The following is a 21415-nucleotide window of genomic DNA, read 5'->3' as shown; positions in this document are numbered from 1 at the left end:
CTAAAGTCTTGATTCAAGTTAAACATTTCGGGCCAGATGGAATATGTAATCAGAGGACACCTAATATCTGCTCATCCAGTCATTAGTGATGCTAAGATTGACTGATTTTTCAGCCCTCCTGTGAGGCCGCCAGCAGTTTACAAAACACTGGGCTACATAATTATGCCTTCGGTATATTTTGATGAGATACCCTGCAGTCTTGACCACCAGGTGCAACATTGTTGCGGTGAGAAAACTTCTAGAATCTTCAGCAACCCCTCTACAACCTAGCATTTTGGAATACTTCCTTTTGGAAACAAACTGCCTATGGTGAATTTTAATTAAAAATGGACCTTCAAATCACAAGGCTTGCTTTTTCTCCTCCAGGTCAGTGATGTTCTCTGCCAATAGTGAGTCTCAGCCATGATACTGCCCAGTGCTGCAGTGACAGGTTCAGGATTTGGTGTACACTTCCCCAATCTCTCCATCTTTCTTCTCACAACCAGCTGTCCAGTCTTTCTTTATCTCTGTGGTTCTTCCCTGAACCCATCATGTTTTATTGCCCCCAGGGAGCCTTAAAGTGAACACAACGTTCCTAGAAAATACTGTGCAATTCAGATCCTTTATTGCAGTTCAGATATGAGGAGCTAAGGAATTAGCGATTGTGAAATGGATCTGCACACTTGAATCAAGAAACTTAAATTCATAAGAACATTTACCCCCAAGGACCCATGAAAAGTTGGCTTTTAAGTGGTATCTTGAGTACTTCTTAATCTTCTGCAATTATTGTTCAGGAAATCAATAATGATAATGTGATGCTGAGAAAAACCATTGTAAATACCATTACCGTAATGCTCCACTTAATGAGCTGCATGAACTAGAAGTCAAGTGTGATTGAGAAAGTCTCCCTGAAACCCAGAAGACTTGCAGATTGCTTCCAACCCACCTTTCAGGGAAAAGAAATAACCTTTGGAAGTTGAGTTGAGAAACTTAGTCAAATATGTGAATTATATGTTCATTAAAAGTACAAAGCAGGGAATACAATAGTGAGGCAAGTATTTAAAGTCTTGGCTATAGGGAGAGGGGTTACTGGAGGTAGTTACTTTGAATGACCACTGGTTTAAATCCACTGGAGTCATTTTCCCGAAAGTAAAGTGGAGAAGATGAGAAAATAAATCTTCAACAACTAAGTTCACGTTGTTCTCACCTAGAATGAGGCAACCCCAATGTCTTACAAAGGCAGATCTGTGCTGGTGATGCACATAAACATGTTTGTTTATATCTGAAGATCTTTCTCAGAAGAGACAGAAAACTGTTTTTATGAACTTATAGGGCCAATCAAAAGGTAATATTATGGGGAGACAGATTTCAGCTTAATGTCAGGAAGAATATCTTTTATTGTGGTGAAATATACTTAAAATAAACTTATCATTTTAACCATTTTTCCGTGTATGGTTGTGACAGTAAGTGCATTCACATTGCTGTGCAACCATCCTTACCATCTACCTCCAGAACTTTTTCATCACCCCCAACTGAAATTCTGAAACCCATTAAACAATAAACCCTCATTCCTCCCTCCCTCAAGTCCCTGGTAACCATCATTCTACTTTCTGTCTCTAAGATATTGACTATTATTCTAACTACCTCATATAAGTGGATTCATACAATAGCTCTCCTTTTGGATCTGACTTACTTTACTTAGCATAATGTCTTCAAGTTTCATCTATGTTGTAGCATGTATCAGAATTTTTTTCCTTTATAAGGCTGAATAATATTTCAGGTTACATATATATACCACACTTTATTTGTCCATTCATCCATAGATGGACATTTGGGTTGTTTCCATCTTTTGGCTATTGTAGATAACGCTGCTATGAATATAAGTATATGAATATCTGTTCAAGTCCCTGCATTCAGTTATTTTGGGTATATACTCAAAAATGGAATTGCTGGATCATACAGTAATTTTCTGTTTAATTTTTTGAGCAACTTCCAAACAGTTTTCCACAGCTGCCGCACTATTTTACATTCCCATCGGCGACACACATGGGTTCCAATTTCTCCACATCCTTACCAACACTTGTTTTCTGCTTTTAGATCATAGCCATCCTAATGAGTATGAAGAAAAGACTTTGAACAATTAGACCTGCACCACAGTGGGATGAGCTGTCCCAGGAGGTAGAGGCTGATAGATGTGCTCTACCAAAGACTGGATAGACTGCCATGTTCAGTTGTGCAGGTTGTACTGTCCAAGTGTGTCTGGTCATAGGGTGAATGGGGGCTAAAAACCAGCACACGTTTCACATGCCAAGGTTTGAACCCTGGTGTAGGACTTCTTCTTCCCTGAAAATATTGTCAGCTTGCCAAGCCCTGTGCCTAAAGGGGCACCTTTTTTTAAATGCAAACAAAGGCACTTATAAAAGCTATTAATTATTCTGGCCGACTCTTCAACGTGAGGGAGCTGTAGATAGAACAGATTAACACACAGGGTAATACCCAGCCCATTGGACTAGGTGACTATTAAGGTCCCTTTCAACAATGGTATTCTGTGGATCTCTTTGAATGCATTACAAAATGCCCCGCAAATCCTCTGACACGCCTTGCATTGACAGGTGAGGTCTGTATTCCCTCACCTTGAATCTAGGATCTGTGACTGCTTCACTAATAGAATTCGCAGAAGTGACACTGTATCAGTTTCTAGGCCCAGACTTTAAGAAACTGGCAGCCACCATTTCCTGTCTCTTGGGACACTCCTTCTTGGAACCCAGCCACCATGCTGTGAGGAAACATAAACCACTCTGTAGGGAGACACACAGAGAGAAAACCCAACACTCATTACCAAGAAAGCAAACTCTTGGAAGTGGAGTCTCCAGGCCCAGCAAAGATGACGAGCTGTTCCGGCCAAGTCCCGCCCAAATTGCAGATTGATGACTAAGGTATGTTGTTTTAAACCACTACCATTTTAGGGTGATTTTCTTTAGCTGCAGCTGATAATCAGAACAGTCTGTAATATAATGTGACTCCAAACTCACATTTGCACAATGTGCCTCCTACCAGCAATGCATTGAAGGACTCCCGGGCAAGGCCTTCTCTAAGGAGCCCTCGATTATATTTTTCCATAGAATGTTTTATTTTTATTCTTTTCTTGATATTGAACATTTACTCAGGTTATTAAATATTGTCTCATATTGTGATTTTAACAAGGTATAGTTAATTTACAATATTATATAAGTTAGAGGTGTACAACATAGTGAGTCACAATTTTTAAAGATTATACTCCATTTAAAGTTATTATAAAATACTGGCTACATTCCCTGCTATATAATACTGCTATATAATATATAAATACTGCTATATAATATATCCTTGTAGCTTATTTATTTTATACATAGTAGTTTATACTTAATCCCCTACCTCTATCTTGTCCCTCCCCTCTTCCCTCTCCCCACTGGTAAGCACTAGTTTGTTCTCTATTTCCGTGTGTTTCCTTTTTGTTATATTCAGTAGTTTTTTTTATTTTTTAGATTCTACATATAAGTGATTACCTACAGTATTTGTCTTTCTCTGTCTGACTTATTTCACTAAGCATAATACCCTCCAAGTCCATCCATGTTGCAAATGGCAAATTTTTGTTCTTTTTTATGGCTGAGTAGTATTCCATAATATATATATATATATATATATATATATATACCACATCTTCTTTATCCATTCATCTATTGATGGACACTTGGGTTGCTTCCATATCTTGGTGACTGTAAGTAACACTGCTATGAACACTGGGGTGCATGTATCTTTTCGAATTAGTGTTTTCAGTTTTCTTCAGATATATTCCCAGGAGTGGGATTGCTGGATCATATGGTAGTTCTATTTTTTCATTTTCCGAGGAACCTCCATACTGTTTTCCACAGTGGCTGCACCAATTTACGTTCCCACCGACAGTGTACAAGGGTTTCCTTTTCAAGGGGCCTTGATTTTTTCTCACCTGTCAAGGCAATGGCCTTTGTCCCTCATCTCCTCTCCCACGACCCCATTTAGGATAAACTCTCTATGGTATAGACATGTTGAAACCCACCTTCTGCAGCATCTGCATCCTCCCTGCTTGGATTTCTTGAGGAATCATGGATTTCTCAGAGCAACATACTGGACCTTTCAACAATCTCTCCAGGGGCTCCTGCTTTGCCCTGGGCCGGTACTAGGTAGCCCTGGGGTGCTGGCTTCAAGGGACAAGATAGAAACAAAACGTCCTTGATCCAGTAAACTGCTGTCCATGTTGGCTCTTTTACTTGCTATAAGCTTAAGGGGGAACGTACAAGACAAGCAAAGGGGCAGGGAACGCAGAGCAGAAACCATGCTCGGATCCTGACTCTGCAGTCGCTCCCTCCAGATCAAATCTGCCTGCACTTAATGGGAAAGGAAAGTTTTCTCTGCAAGGCCTTCCTCAGTTCTGAGTCTTGTCTGTTAAACTACCCTCCTCCTCGATCACCGTCCCCTCACAACCACTTTCATTTCAGGAAGGAAATAGTTAAAAAGACTCCTACCCTTCAGGGCCTGGGAGGGGGCGGCAGCCTAGTGCTTTATAGTGGCTGCATCCCTGGAGGGCTGGAAGGTTTGGACATTCTTGCCGCCCTAGAGTGGAGTAGAAGGTCTGGGAGCCTTGGGAGAAGGGGAGGACAGACGGGAGGCGTGTTCCTCCGGAGTTTTCCTTTTCTTGCGAGTCCTCGTGCGCGCGCACAGTCATCCCTTTGGTCTGGCGATTGCGGACGGGAGGTGGAGACGCTCCATCCCACCGGGTGGCCGGAGGCGGGCGGCTCGGGGAGGACCTCCCCAGAGAAGCCGTGCCCAGGAAGTTTTGCGAAGCGGAGGCAGCGGTGCAGCCGGGGCCGCTGCAGCGCCGGAGCCCGGGAAACTCGCCACCCACCCTCGCCGTCTCGGCTTCCTCTCGCCCAGGCGCCGCGCGCGGACCGGGCAGCCGTCCGCGCCCGCCGAGCTCCACGGTCGGTGCAACTCTTTTTCTTTAGGGGTCCCGAGCTGGGTAGGGGAGACGCCGGCGGGCCCTTCGGTCGGGAGGAGAGGCGAGCCTGGAGCGTTGTAGCCCGGCGCCTGCACCTCCTGCACCAGGGCTGGCATCACCTGCCAGAGGGCGCGAGGCGGCGCGGGCGCTTTTCCTGGTCGGGGTGCGCTCCGGGTACGTTGGGGGTTTGGGAAACTGATCCAAAGCGCCTCAGCCTTCCCAGGCGGGCGTCGGATTTTTAGTCAAAAGAAAACCAGCAGTTCTCCCCGGGTCTCCCTTTCCCCGAGGCTTGCGAGAACTTTGTGGAACCTCACGCCCTTGTTGTTGACTCAAGAGCCTACTTGTGAAGTTTGCCCCGCAGCCTGCTTCTCCCGCACGCCCGGGGCATGCCAAGGGTAGCCAAGGACACTGGGTGTGAGGAACAGATGTGTCTGGAAAACCCCCAGGGCAATGAGTTTGGAAACCTGCCCTTGGAGGTCTGGGCGTTTTGTTCTGTGCCCTCCTTTCATGGACACTTGTTGCCCTTCACGTGCCGAGAACAAGGGCTGTTTCCCGATAATCAGCCTCCGTTTACACCATCCTAATGGCGTTCCGGGATAGACCAGACGGCGGAGGGGGGTGGGCTGGGAGGCATATTAAAGTCAGGCGTTGTCAGTCAGGAGAGTTACTAATTTCTTACCCACCGAGCAAGACCCACCAAAAAAACTTATTTCGAAGTTCCTAGTTTATTTGGTTTATTCCTCCTCTTGTAGATATTTACGACTCCTCCCATTCCCTCTGTTTTGTGTTAAGTAATTGAGAAACACCTTGGCAGTCGTTTCTTGTAAATTACCTGCTCTAAACGCTTGCCTTGTGGGTAAGGTCGGAATTTCCAAATTGCTAATTACGAGTGAACTTTGATCCTGGGAGTCTGAGATCCTGTTAAAGCACAAAGGATTCAGTCCTCTTGCTTAATAATAGCTTTTTAAAAAAAATAAATTTATTTATTTTATTTATTTATTTTTGGCTGTATTGGGTCTTTGTTGCTGTGCACAGGCGGGTGGGGGGCTAGTCTTCACTGCGGTGTAGGCTTCTCTGCGGTGGCTTCTCTGGTTGCAGAGCATGGGCTCTAGGCATGCAGGCTTCAGTAGTTGCAGCACGCGGGCTTCAGCAGTTGCAGCACGTGGGCTCAATAGTTGTGGCTCGTGGGCTCTAGAGCACAGGCTCAGTAGTTGCGGTGCACGGGCTTAGTTGCTCTGCAGCATGTGGGATCCTGGACCAGGGCTCGAACCTGTGTCCCCAGCATTGGCAGGCGGATTCTCAACCACTGCGCCACCAGGGAAGCCCTTAATGGTAGCTTTTGAACTCCAGCAAATCCTTAGACCCCAAATATGAAGAATGCTGAATCTATAAACCATGTCCTTCAGGTCTGAACCTGAGGTGCTTCACTAGAGCTATGACTGATTATGACTGATGATCTGAAGCGCAGTGTGACTTAGAGAAATAAGCTTGGAGGAACATGCCTTTGAAAGGGTTTTTTCCTTTGGTTTTGTATTTTTCACCCAATGATGGCATGGCAGCCACGTGCCTTTGCCAGGTATCCCTTAGTTCTGCAGCTTCATATGTGTAGAGAGCTGAAAGAGATGTCTTCAGAAATGATTTCTGTGGTGGCGTCATTATTGGAGGAGAAAGAAAGTGGTTTTCATGGTAGCTGGCGCACACTTTGATAAGAACCCACAGCTTTGATAAGACTTCTCAGCCCCTGAGGTAATCAGCTCACCAAGCAAACCAATGTGCTGACGTTCAATCACGAGTGGTACTTTTGTGAGTGGTGTCAACCCACCATAGATAGCCAGGTCAGTTCATGAAATAGCCTCCTAGCAGACTGATGGGCAAAGAGCCATTCCATTTCTGGAAAAGGCCTTCTCTCTTTTACTTTTAAGAAAACTGTTTCTGAAGGTTCATTCCTATTGGGCAACTGGGAGGCTTTAGTCATTAAACAGCACAAAATACTGAAGGATTTCCTTTTTACCATCTCTGATCTGAAGGGGTGGATGACAATATGCTTTGTTCTTAGAGTTCTGGTCTCCACGGTGGAATGGAAATAGCGGCGTGTCGTAGGTCTATCAACATTTGGTCAAATACTCCAAACTGTAAGAAGCAGGGAAAAAAAAAAAACCTGCAAACTACTTATAATTAAGTCTAGGCAGAACTGTATGCCCCTAGCTTAGAAAAATTGATATTTTAAGACTTGACTGAGTCAAGTCTTATGAGCAAAGTAGAGTGAGGTGTTTTACCTGTCCTGCCATTTCTTGGCCACAAAAATGTGACAACTTCTTCAAGGCTCAGTATCTTCATGATATTGTCCCTGCTTACCTAGAGTTGTAAAGTTCAAGTCTGACAACAAATACTGTATATAATAGATTAATACTATACGTAAAATGTTATTATTAATTCAGGTTCCTGGGGGGAAATCTCTGGGGAAGGCAGAAGTATGCAGTATTTGCACCTTATATTTATTTTAGACCTTCTGTACAACTTGAATAAATCTTATTTCATCCATATATTGACTAAGTCCTAAACTTTGTGGATAACCAAGATAACTGTCAAAATTCCTAAAAGTTCATATCAAAATTCATATCAACCATGAATAGACTCAAAAGGACACAATTCTTAAAATTTAAATTGTGACCTGGGTGTATTCATCATACACACACACCACATCATCATAAATGAGCTTATGGCCTTCATTTTAAAGATTCACAAAAATTCACAGAAAATATACAAAATATTAAAATGGGAAGAGCCGTTTTTATTTACCTTTAATTGTTGTGTTACCACCAACCTCCCTCATTTTCCCAGCATCTTTTCTTCAAGTAGAAACCTAGACTTCCTGAACAAGAAGGACCACTGCTCTCTGCAAGTGACTAAAACAAAACAAAACAAAACAATGAAATGGTCTTTTGAAAATATCTAACCAACCTCCAAAGTCTATTGCTTCTTCAAAACGCTGGAAACATTGTTAAAACACTTTAGATGCTAAGAAGTCATGAGAATGAGAGACAGTACAGTCTAGTGGTTAAGAGCTCAGGCTCAAAGTCAGACTAACCTGCCTTTGAATCACAGAAGCACCACACCAGCTACGGCCTTGACAAGCTACTTGACCTTGTGTTTCCCTGTGTTTATAATGGAACCATGTAACTGCTTCAGAGGGTCATTGTATGGAATAGAGGGCATCACGCATGTGAAGTGCTCAGCACAGTGACTGGTCATAATCAATGTAGCTATAAAGGATGTTTAAAGGATGTATAAAGGATGTTTGGAAAACCAAATAGTATGCCTGGCCTGAGAAAGTCTATTACTCCTAGTTTCATTCATTGGCATATATCCTGATAATAATTTCTGACGAATGGAAAAGCAGAAAAACTCCTGTCAGAAGATGTTGATTGTACACAGTAATCATCCAGGTTTTCAATAAAATAAATATTTGGTCTTTATCAACTATCTCACTTTTAAATGACTAAGATTGTTAAATGTATTGATGGTGTTAATCAGAGTTCTGTTTTTAAATGAACATTTCATAACACTTCAAATGGCTACCTGAGCTGCATGTTATTTTCATGTTCGTTATTTGCCATTGGCAAAACAGCACACATGTTGGAATACTGAATTGTTAATTACAGAATTTGGTGATTTTATGCCTTAATACTACATAACTTTCACTCAGCATATAATGTCTCTTCTCTTCTGTTAATAACTAAAATATTGTTATCTCAACTCGTGAAGGTTTTTTGTAATTCAGGCTATCAGCCTAGGTGTAATGTAACTTCTTCTCTACTACTCGAAGGAAAAACCGCCATGTCCTCATATTATAATCTAGATGTAAGTATAGCTATGGACAAAAGCGAGAGAGACAGAGACAGAGATAGAGGCAGGATACAGAGATATAACTTGCCCTAGTAGAGCTTTGATCTTTGCTTCTTTTGTTCTTCCATGGGGTAACCTGACACAGATATATCTTATCTAATTACCAGATACATCCTGCTTTTTAATTGAAGCAGTAATTATCATTGACTACAGTCTTATTGGCAGCTGGATTTTGTAACCAAAATTATTTTTTCTCTTTTCTCTTTTCAGGTAGAAAAAAAAAAAAAGGGGGGTGTCAAAGCAAAAGGATAAGAGACCTTTCCTCAAATTTGCATCAAGATGGAAACCTTTTGCCTCAGGGTGTTGTTTGGGTTGGCGCTGGTTGGATGTGTCGTCAGTGATAATCCTGAGAGCTACAGCACAAATCTAAGCACCCGTGTGGACGATTTCACCACTTTTCGTGGGACAGAACTCAGCTTCATGGTTACCACACATAGACCCACGAATTTGGCCCTCCCCAACAATGGCTCAATGCACAACTATTGCCCACAGCAGACTAAGATTACTTCAGCTTTCAAATACATTAACACTGTGATATCGTGTACTATTTTCATCGTGGGAATGGTGGGGAATGCAACCCTGCTCAGGATCATTTACCAGAACAAGTGCATGAGGAATGGCCCCAACGCACTGATAGCCAGCCTTGCCCTCGGAGACCTTATCTATGTGGTCATTGATCTCCCTATCAATGTATTTAAGGTAGGAAGTAACCACAAATGCGTTTGCAGGTTGGAACATATGCTCTGATTCCACAGTTGAGAGAGGTGCTGCAGACTTTTCTGTCCTTTGGAATTTCAGTCTGTGTTTTTACTGAGAGCCATTTCTGCTCTCTTAAAACTGGGTGACATTTGAAATTTTTATTGTTTGTTAAATGTGACACTGACTTTCTAACTTAATTGTTAACAAAATAGTATTTCAGGGATGACTCTTCAAAGTCATGGTCTTGCATGAATGGGATTCTCATGCCAGCCATGAGCTTGCTGGGTAGATGGGCAATCTGGGGAAGATCACTGGATTTTTCTGACATTCCATTTCCAGGGTAAGACCTGCTGAGCCCAAAAAGTACTTAAAATAAATTTATCTTCAGTTTCGGTTACCTTTTCAATGTGATGCTATTCGGAAGCCCGATATCCATAGTACGGCTTGAAATGAGAAGGGCTTATTTTATTTTGACTGTCTGGATGATTGAAGGCAAAGGTCATGCTGGCTTCCGCAGTTAGGGCAACTGAGGGATAACGGGTGCACGAGATGGCAGGCCAGTGGTGACCTCGCTGAGCAGCATTACTAAGCATCAGTTTACTGTTGCCTCCCGCATTGCTTCCGCTTACATTCAAGGAGCACCTACTCTGTGCCTGCTGCAGAGCTAGGCAACAAGGATCCAAAGACAATCAAAGTTAGAGCCTGAGTGGGAGAGGAAGAGAACTCACCCCCTGTTGGTGTGATCACCTTGCTCTAGGGACTAGTTAGTACCAAAACAACTAAAGCCAAAAGGAATCAGTTATTCCATATTTGGTCTAGTGGTTGTGTGGGGGAAATTGCTGCAAGAATTCAAGTGAGCTAAAATTCAAATGAAATTTCATCATCTGTGTCAGATGTTTTAGAATGTCTTTATTCCTAGCACAGGGAAAGCACTTTCCTCAGCCTTTAGTTTTTTGTCTTCTATGTATTATCTGTAGAAACAAAACTATTCTGAGCAAGAATATTCTGAAATATGACTTGAAATGGAAAGTTTGTCAGTTGAAGACATGATTAGTTTTAAGTGAAATAGTGGCATCTTGGTTTCAAGTAGATACACTCCAACTGTGGTGAAATGATACTAGCCTACCAGAAAAAGCAGTGGTCTAACCATAAAGATGAAAACAATGATGAAAATTTTGAACATTACAAGGAAAAATCATCTCAAAATTACTCCAATACACTGTTTGCAAAATTGGGGAAATTAGACAAAATGGGGAAATTAAGGGACTTCCCTGGTGGTCCAGTGGTTAAGATTCCACCTTCCAATGCAGGCCAGTGGTGACCTCGGGGGGCATGAGTTCAGTCCCTGGTCGGTGAACTAAGATCCCACATGCCACGCAGTATGGCCAAAATTTTTTAAAATCACATACCATCTCTTTCCACAGAAGAGCATGAATACATGTGTTTTCTGTTTGAACTCAAAGCAGGATTTCAGAACCAAATTAGGAGGCAAAATTGAAAATATGTAAATAATTTTAAATATTTAGCATATGCTACAGAATTTTTTTCTTTTAAAAAGGTTTTGATTTTCTCCTAGTGAAATATTACACATACTCAACACGACTTCCTCGGGACATCTCTCTTTAATAAGAGATTTGAAAATGTTGACTTGACTCATTCACAATCACGGTGCGGGGTATTAAACATTTTTTGTTCACACTTACACAACTAGTTAACCAACCCATTATGGCTCAGGAAAATAACATAACCATCTCTGATTAATAATTCCCATTTGACCATGTGCAAAAGCAGCTTTTGACATAACCATATCTGCTGAGAAGGAGCCTTGCTTATCTCTTTGAGGTGCTACCTGCTCTTCACGAGACTAAACTTCATTTCTATTCCGTAGCAACATTTTAAGTCAGATCATCTGAAATATCTCCAAATTCGGTGAAAATTCCAATAAAACTTTGTTTTACATTCATACAACAATGGGAAAAAACTGACACTTCCTTATTTGACCTTATGATTTTTCCATCTTGGGAATCCAATACTTTATATACCTTATTGTAGTTCTCAACAATGTGGACAGTTTGATGTGTTTTTTCATAGCAGGAGTACATTTGTATAATTCCTGTTTTTCTAAAACTCATGTAATGAGTCCTTTAACCAACATTAATTTTAGAAAGTAAACCTTTGGGGTTAAAGAAATAAATACTCTTTAGTCATTTCAATCTTCTTCCAGAGGAAAAGAGAAAAGCATTGGAGCGAACAGAAAAGCCTCACAATATTTGAGCGTTATTTCTATTTCCTCCTGGCAGTCCATTCCTCTAGGTTAGGAAACCATAAGATGTTACTGTTTCTCTGACTTCTGCCCGGGAGAGTCAAGAGAAATCCTTCTAAGCAATGTGTGCTCTAGGTCCTCATGCCTTTTCTCCACAGCTGCCTCCTGCTCTAAGAGTCTGATGCTTTGGAGTCTCATATATCAGACCTGTGGATTCCTCTGACCATGTCAAGCTACCTCTGCATTGCAGGGCAAAGTAGTAGCCATCCAGTCTCACTTTACCATTATGTTTAGGTACTGATGAAAAATGCATAGACTTGAAGAACATTCTATTAAAGGGATGCATGAAGCTTCTTTATCTCCCGTATTATTAGAATTAGGGTGAAAGAAGAATGGTTTAAAAGATCTGCTATGTTCATCAAAGAAAGATAAGTTTTCAAATCGCACAGGTCGTTGTGTTTAACAATTCTATCAGTTGCTTTTAGACTCAGTTTTAAGGTGTCTCCAGAGGGAGAACATTGCACTGAGCTAGGTTAGAATCAGAGTGAGTGAAAGTAGTATGAAGATTGAATCTTGGGGCAAGTGAGACTTGCTGATTAGACTCTAGTAATATTACAAGAAAAAGGAGAGCACATGACAAAGTGTTCTTTCTATTCACATTTTATTATCTTTCTCTCACTTTGAAAGAGTTGTACTGAAACTGTTTCATATATTGATATGCTGTAAAACACAACTGAAAATCAATGCAGCAAGTATATCAGACGGCTAGGCTGTTTCTGTTCTGTCATTATCCCGTGCAGTTAGTGCTGGGTAGCTTTGGATCGTCTGTGGGCATGGAAGAGGGGTTCACTACACATCTGAATTTCCAAGTTTCCTAGCTGATCTCTATAGCTTCAGGACTTCTTCTGCCAGGCTGTACTGGACTTTGCTTGTACTTATCGAGTGCTGCTCTGCTCAGAAACCCCCAAGAGCTCCTGCTTCTTACTGGTTCCTAACACGCATGTGCAGCTCTTGTCCGAATGTCATCATTACCCCTAAGTAACATTCTCTGCCCTAAATGTCATTCTCAGAGAGGCTGGATATAGTCGCCAAATTGCTGCTGCTGAAGCATGTACAGATCCTAAATTAAAAAATGAATTAGGTCTGGAGTTATATACATTTCATAGAGAAGAAATAACCCAGAAAGTGGAGAGAAATTCCTCTAGCCCTTGTTTACACTCGTGCACGTGCACACACACACACACACACACACACACACACATACATACACTACCTGGTGATAAAAATCGGACAGTCTGAGACAATAAAATGTAAAACAGAAGGAACCAAAAGATGCAAATAAATGCCAATTACCTTCTTGGTTTTCAAATGGCAATGTTAAAGAAACAGTATTATTTATCAAAGGATTACTCTAATTTGGAATTGTGCAAAAAACATATCATTAATTTCATGAGCAGACTGACAAAACCAGGAGAGAGGAAGGAAAAGGAGTTAGTAGACCCTTTCAAATGTTCACACTTGTAACCCAAACTGATGATGGATTCAATTTGTCAAGAAATTACACTATCTGATATGCTGAATTTTCAAGGAATGCAAAAAGTTAGGCAAGTAGATTAATCTGTATACAAAATATTTACATTCATTACAATGGCAAAATAATTAAAGCATTGTATCTGTGTTTAGAATCCAAAAATGCCCCCCAATGACTAAATGCCAATATAGATTAGAAGTATAGAATTTAATAATCATATTCTTTAATGATTTATTTATGCCCTAGAGTGTCACCTATAGGGAGATGGGTTTTAATTTTGAATAGAGTGGAAACCCTAAAAGTGATGTTTGTGCATGGGTGGGCCAAAGTTTGGTGTCATGTGCTTTCAAGATAACTGTCACCCAGATGTGCACACGGATATGCCCATAAACCACTGCACCTTAGCCTCTTAAGTAGAAACAGAAGTGTGGAGAAATATATGTAGGAGAGAAGTAGAATGGAGAGGATGGGAATGATGGTCATGGGAAGGGAGAGGCAGTTGAGTCCAATGACTTGACATAGAAATGTTGGCACAGCAGGGAGGTGGAACCAGTGACGTCATAGATAATACTGTAGATGAATAATGTCTCCACTTAATGTGTGGGGTAAAGCAGATCTCTGAGAACAAAGGAAGCAGCCAGTGATACATCCAGTAATCAGCTGTTGACTATTTTAGTCCACTCTAAGCAACCACCTCTTCCTGAGGACAACAATGAAAAATAAACAAAATTTCTGTATGAAATTATCAGGAATATTTTGCAATGAAAAGCCAAGATTCCCAATATGTTGCTCTGGCAGAGGATCTGAGCAATGTGGAAACCAGAGACATTCACACAAAGCCAGTTTATCTCCATATTCACACAGCCTTTGACATCTTGTGCAACTGGGATCCATCCTGTTGGGGCAGCCATACAAAAGTTGTTTCTTGACACATCAAGAAACACATATATATGTTGTGATAAACACATATCACAACATATAAGTTGTATGCCTCAAACATAGTAGCTGTTCAATTAATGCTTTTTGATATGATTAAAATTAACTTCTTTTTTTAATTGAAGTAGAGTTGATTTACAATGTTGTGTTAGTTTCTGGTGTACAGCAAAGTGATTCATTTTTATATATATATTCTTTTTCATATTCTTTTCCATTATAGGTTATTACAGGATATTGAATATAGTTCCCTGTGCTATACAGTAGAACCTTGTTTATCTCATTCTATATATAATAGTTTGCATCTGCTAACCCCAAACTCCCGGTGCATCCCTCCCCCACTCACCCTCCCCATTGGCAACCACAAGTCTGTTCTCTATGTCTGTGAGTCTGTTTCTGTTTCATAGATAAGTAAAAAATATGGGAACACTTCACAAATTTGCATGTCATCCTTGCCCAGGAGCCATGCTAATCTTCTCTGTATCATTCCAATTTTAGTATATGTGCTCCTGAAGGGAGCACTAAAATATACTTGTAATCAGATTTTTCTGAGACCTTCAAATTAAAATATTGATGATGGTGATGATGTTGATTTGTCAGAGGGATTCTTTGTTTACAGACAAGGCATAGGGTATTATCTGTGGTCTGCACATACTACTCCCCCAAGCTGATCCAATTACACACCGTTGCATATGTGATAGATGTTTGCCTTTTACTCATCATCAAGCAAATAAAAACAAGCCTTTCTCAGGTATTCCAGTAATAGCGCTATAATCGTAAAAGTAGGTATAGAAACTGTATTCCCGGAATTTTAAGAGAGAAAATGTTGTCCCTTCACCAAGCTCTCTGTCCCTTGAAGGTGCATTGCACTCCAGCTCATCGTGTCCTGTTAGATAGCTCTGACCCTGCCTCATCTCCAGGCACCTCTCTCTTCATGTTTTTCATCTACCCCTCTTCACTCCAGCTAACCAAGAGTACCAAGATGATCCTTCTACCTTGAATATCTTCCCTCATGCCTTCTCTGGCTTATTCCACTTTATTCTTCAGATCTCAGCTGAAGCATCTCTTTGTCTGGCAAGTATCCCTAACATAGACTAGGTCAGTGCCTTTCTCATGTGCTCCCATGACACCCTCTAGTAACCCCCTAAGAGCATCTAACACACGCTCTGTTGTGCCTGCCAATTCGCTTGCCTGTCTGCCCCACTAGACTGCAAGTCCCCTGAGGCACACTGCCATGATTCTCATTTATCATTGTATCTCCACATCCAGCACTGTGCCCAGCTTTCAAAATATTTGATGCATGAGCAAAATACTCATTTTGCTCAAATACTCTATTTGCCTCTGTAAGAATGTTTTTCTCCCATGCAATTCCGGATCTAAAGGCAGACTTGCTTTTTGAATTCACTGAATCTCTACTTTTTTCCTGCAGACCAGGGATGTCTCAGGGTCCATAAATCTGTGAAAAATCTGTCAGCCTAGAGTTGTTTTCCCCTTGTCCCTTTGTCTTTAGAAGTCAAGAGTTCTTGTTTTGTGGTTCCGGAATTATATTGTTTAATTTCCTCTCTCTCCGGTACATATAACCAATTGAAGAGTCACTTTTCAAGATTTCTGTGCAATAGGCATTTTTTGAGCATAGTTGTAATTGTGGTTTTGATTGAAATATTAAACCTACAAGTGATTTGGAATATCAAAATGAACATTCATATCACAGACGATTTTAGTTACTAATTTAGAGAACAGGAAACATGTTGATTTTCTAGCATGGCTAAAACACAAGCACACTGCAAAAGTTCATTATGCTAACCAGCTGACTTAAGGATATATGTACATATAAAATAACAGAGTGATACATTTATTACCCAACTTGCTGTTTGTTATAAGGAAGTTGCTGTCTGGAAAGGCTTCAGAACCCTCTCCAACTCTACCTCCCCTTCTGACTTTTCGTTTCCTGTGTCTGGGAACCTCATTGCTTTCTCTCATGGTCCTGTTAAGTAATTATTCTCATGTGAGGTTACTGGGCTAACCCTCAGCATTTGGTTCACAGCACAGTTATTCCTGTTTCAGGGATGGGGGATGGAAACCATCCGTAACTGCAAGATCGTTCCCATGGCTGAGGAGGGAGAGATGGATTCAGTCCCCTTCTCATTAGGAAGGTGTTGGGCTGTGTAAAGCATCGTGGTTGAAGATATTCCTCCATCAGACACTTCAGATCACAGAAGAGGTTGCTGTATAATAGTGATGCATAAATGTTTTACTTTTGAGAAAAGAATTTTCACATACACACTGTGTGTGTGTGTGTGTAATGTTGCAGTAATTCCAGCACTCTGTGCAGTAAAAGCAGATGTCCTGGCTATTTTATTCTGAAATATTTCTAGAGTGTCTTTATCTTTTGAGTTGCTAGCATGTGAGTGTTATTTTTTTATTATGACACAAAGTTTATACAGTTCGTGTAAAGCGTGTGTGAACTAAAATGAAAGAGGTATGAAGTTTACTGTCTCTGAAGTTGATTTGAAGACTAGAGTGGTTAGATAAGGAATGTTCTAAGAAATTCTGTCAAAATAAATTTGATATACAGCCAGAAATTCTACAACTGCTTTCTGGAGCTACCATATTCTCTTGAGAGCTAGAGTAACTGCTTTCTATAGCTACACTTTTATTTTTAACTAGGTCTAGTTTTTCTTGGAAAAACTTTCCTTCATTATAAAGTTAATAGTTGAAATTAAACTCAATAATAGAACTGAACGTATCATTCAATGTTAATATTTGATAGCCTTATTTTTAAATTTGAACATCAAAGATTTTACAAAACCACATGCTCTAAAATATTTATTTAAATTCGCAAGGTTTGAAATCCCCAGTGCTCCTGAACTCAAGAAGAAAAATCAAGTGTGCCCTCAGATTTAATACCGTTTTTGTGGATGTGCAAATTTAGAGGTTACTTTGTATAATTTAAACTTCTCTAAAAGTTTCATCCACATTTTTTGCCATCACGACTTACTTGGAGACTAGGATAGATAACAGAATCTACTCAAATCATGCTTCTCACAACACTTATCTTAAACACGGGAGTCCTATTATTGGTCCGGCCAAAAAGTTCATTTTGTTTTTTCATAACATCTCACGGAAAAACCCAACTGAACTTTTGGGCCAACCCAATATTTTTTAGGTCAAATTTTATACTAGAAATTAATGCGGATGGGCAACTGATTGGCTATTTGGTTACTCAGTTACATCAGGTCTCTCTTCTCTGAATGTTCTTCATTTATTCATTCATAAATATTTATTGAGCTCCTAGTATATACCAGTTACTGGGGAAATAGCAGTGAAGAAAAACAATCATCCTTGTCTTTGTGGAGTTTGCATTCTAGTAGAAGAACAAGACAACAGGCAAGTTAATAAGTAAATATATAGTATGTGAGATAACTGCTAAGGAGAAAAGTAAAATAGGGAAGAGAAATAAAAGAAGAGGAAGAGGGTATTCATCTTAGTGTGAGTGGCTGAAGAAGAGCTCAATACAAGGTGACGTTGAATAAAAACTGAACTTAAAAGGAGCAAACCATGCCACTATCCAAAGTGAGAGCATCCAGCCGAAGGAAGTGGCAAGTGCAAAGGCCCAGAGGCAGGAATGTGCCTGGAGGGTTAAAGAAGCAGCAAGGAAACCATGGTGGTTGAGTGGAAGGAAGAGAATAGTAACAGATGAGATCACAGGGATACTAGGGTAGGGCAGGTGATAGGGAGAAGCAGATAACGTGGGGCCTAACAATAGGTGACCATATAATTTATTGTCCAAACCAAGATGCTTTGAGAGTGAAAGTAGACACTATCAATAATTGCATCTGGACAAGAGGCATAAACCAAGACTCCTGGAAAAAATAGGAAGCGTGGTCACCCTGTGTATACACCTGTATAAAGCCTTTAGCCTTTTTCTCTGAGTGAGATAGGAAGCTTTTAGAAGGTTATGAGCAGGACTTCCCTGGTGGCGCAGTGGTTAAGAATCCACCTGCCAATGCAGGGGACACAGTTTCGAGCCCTGGTCTGGGAAGATCCCACATGCCGCGGAGCCGCTAAGCCTGTGTGCCACAACGACTGAGCCTGTGCTCTAGAGCCCGCAAGCCACAACTACTGAGCACACATGCCACAACTACTGAGCCCGCGTGCCTAGAGCCCGTGCTCTGCAACGAGAAGCTACCACAGTGAGAAGCCCATGCGCTGGAATGAAGAGTAGCACCCGCTCGCCACAACTAGAGAAAGCCCATGCGCAGCAGTGAAGACCCAAAGCAGCCAAAAAGAAATTAATTAATTTTTTTAAAAAAGGAAGGTTATGGGGAGATGAGTGACATGATTTGGTTTACATTTTAACAAAAACATGCTGGCTACTGTGCTGAGAAGCATTTCCTGAATCGATGCAGGAAAAATATGCAGTCTTAAAGTATGTTATGTATACCAATTTATAACATGACCTAAAGCCTAATTACTATTTACTCTGTACCAAGCTAACTCATTTGATCCTCACAGTAAACTTATCCTATATGACTGTTGCCTGAAAATGAATAAACTGAGGCATGGTGTTTAAGGAATACCCTCAAGGCTACACAGTTAGCGAGTTGCAGAGCCAGGATTTGGATCCAGTCTGATCCCAGAGGCCATGCTGTTAGCTAAGCTGCCACATTGCTTCTCTTCCATATGCCTCATAAGGCAAACTTGATAGTAATCCAGATGTCCTCCCTAGTACAGAAATATATTTTCAAAGACTGTGTTCAAAAATAGTCATCCCCGCAACAGGGAAGACATATGGGAACATATGTTTATGTATGACTGATTCACTTTGTTATAAAGCAGAAACTAACACACCATTGTAAAGCAATTATACCCCAATAAAGATGTTAAAAAAAAAAAATAGTCATCCCCTTTTCTCTCCTGCATTAAACCCAATACTTCTTTAGTTGCTTATTTAAGACAGAAGTGACACACTATAAAGGAAGATGTGTATGAAACAGAGGTTGCTCTCCAGAATAGCATTTACGTTGTAAGTCTAGCAGATTGCATGGGAACATCTGTCAAACAGATTTTTGTATTCCATACTCATTGTCATGTTGGTGAGATCAATCGACGGAAGGGAGCCAGAAAATAAAAGTTTTTAAAAATGAAAAGAAATGTTAAGTTCTTTGATGGACTGATTGCCTAGACATATACATCTGCTTATCTTCCCAGAGGAACACTTTTTTGCCAAATTGGTGTCTCATCCAGTTGTCATTGGAAAGGCTAGGCAATTTGTGGCATGAGACAGAAAAGTGAGTGTCTATGGCTATCCCAAGGTTTCAGTTGGCATAAAAACACCTGGTTTTATTGATAAAACTAAATGTTGCATTTCTAGATCTTCCTCCTTAGGAGTTGACCAGATGCATAGGAATTAAAAAGGTAATGTGAAAGCATAATGGATGACATTTGGGAATATGTCTCAAATGATATTTAAAAAGAAGAAAGAAATAAAATACCTAGGAATAAACTTAACCAAGGAGGTGAAAGACCTATACTTTGAAAACTATAAAACACTGATGAAGGAAACTTAAGATGATACAAAGAAAGGGAAAGATACCCCATGCTCTTGGATTGGAAGAATTAATATTGTTAAAATGGCCATACTACCCAAAGTGATCTACAGATTTAATGTAATCCCTATCTAAATACTCATGACATTTCTCACAAAAGTAGGACAAGTAATTCTAAAATTTATATGGAACCACAAAAGGCCCTGAATTGCCAAAAATATCTTGAGAAAAAAGAGCAAAGCTGGAGGTATCACCCTCCCTGACTGCAGACTATACTACTGTACAAAGCTACAGTAATCAAAACAGTATGGTACTGGCACAAAAACAGACATACAGATCAATGGCACAGGATAGAGAGCCCAGGAATAAACCCACACACATATTCAGTCAATTAGTCTTTGACAAAGGAGGAGGCAAGAGTATAAAGTGGGAAAAAGATAGTCTCTTCAATAAGTGGTGCTGAGAAAACTGGGCAGCTATTAATACACGTAAAACAATGAAATTAGGACATTTCCTCACACCATATACAAAAATAAACTCAAAATGGATTAAAGACCTAAATGTAAGACCTGAAACCATAAAATTCCTAGACGAGAACATAGAATATGCTTTGACATAAATCATAGCAATATGTTTATGGATTTATCTCCTAAGGCAAAAGAAATAAAAGCAAAAATAAATAAATGAGATCAAGTAAACTTAAAAGCTTTTGCGCAGCAAAGGAAACTATCAGCAAAATGAAAAGACAACCTATGAAATGGGACAAAATAGTTGCAAATGATATGACTAACAAGGGGTTAATATTCAAAATATATAAACAGTTTGTACAACTCAATATCAAAAAAATAAACAATCCAGTCAAAAAATGGGCCACAGACCTAAATAGACATTTTTCTGAAGACAGCATACATATGTTAACAGGTACATGAAAAGATATTCAGCTTTGCTAATTATTAGAGAAATGCAAATCAGAACAACAATGAGATCACCTCACACCTGTCAGAATGGCCATCATCAAAAAGTCTACACATAACAAACACTGGCAAGGATGTGGAGGAAAGGGAACACTTGTGCACTGTTGGTGGGAATGTAAATTGGTGCAGCCACTATGGAAAACAGTATAGAGGTCCCTCAAAAAACTAAAACTAGAACTACCGTATGATCCATCCCTGGGTTTATATCTGGAAAAAATGAAAATACTAATTTGAAAAGATACATGCAACCCCAATGTTCATAGCAGCACTATTTACAATAGCCAAGGTATGGAAGCAGATAAATGGATAAAAAAGATGTTGTAGGGCTTCCCTGGTGACGCAGTGGTTGGGAATCCGCCTGCCAATGCGGGGGCCACGGGTTCAGGCCCTGGTCCAGGAGGATCCCACATGCTGCAGAGCAGCTGGGCCCGTGTGCCACAGCTGCCGAGCCTGCGCTCTAGAGCCCGCAAGCCTGGAGCCTGTGCTCCGCAACGAGAGAGGCCACTGCAGTGGGGGTCCCACACGCCACAACCAAGGGTGGCCCTCGCCGTGGCTGGGGAGGGCCCG

General features: G+C 40.6%; 1 protein-coding gene and 1 non-coding gene across 5 annotated transcripts in view; one reads left to right on the top strand and one right to left on the bottom strand.

Annotated features, from left to right (window-relative positions):
• The first annotated feature begins 2804 nt into the window (after positions 1–2804).
• EDNRA (endothelin receptor type A) overlaps positions 2805–21415 on the top strand; it is a 62042-nt gene continuing 43431 nt past the window's right edge. Inside the window, exons 1-2 of one of the 4 annotated variants that reach the window (XM_067736731.1) lie at positions 2805–2922; positions 9114–9598. In XM_067736731.1, the coding sequence (XP_067592832.1) occupies positions 9179–9598 (420 nt within the window). In that variant the 5' untranslated portion in view covers positions 2805–2922; positions 9114–9178. Of the gene's footprint in view, positions 2923–4576; positions 4981–9109; positions 9599–21415 lie in introns of those variants that run through there. The other 3 variants (XR_010943152.1, XM_067736730.1, XM_067736729.1) reach the window with 3 other exon arrangements.
• Positions 14741–14847, bottom strand: LOC137224187 (U6 spliceosomal RNA). Its single transcript, XR_010943282.1, has one exon. It is a non-coding gene; the product is annotated as a U6 spliceosomal RNA (small nuclear RNA).

Source organism: Pseudorca crassidens, chromosome 4 (genome assembly GCF_039906515.1).
Source record: "Pseudorca crassidens isolate mPseCra1 chromosome 4, mPseCra1.hap1, whole genome shotgun sequence".
Classification (NCBI taxonomy): Eukaryota; Metazoa; Chordata; class Mammalia; order Artiodactyla; family Delphinidae; genus Pseudorca; species Pseudorca crassidens.
Note: the sequence above shows the minus strand (reverse complement) of the source record. Positions and strands in the feature narration are given on the sequence as shown.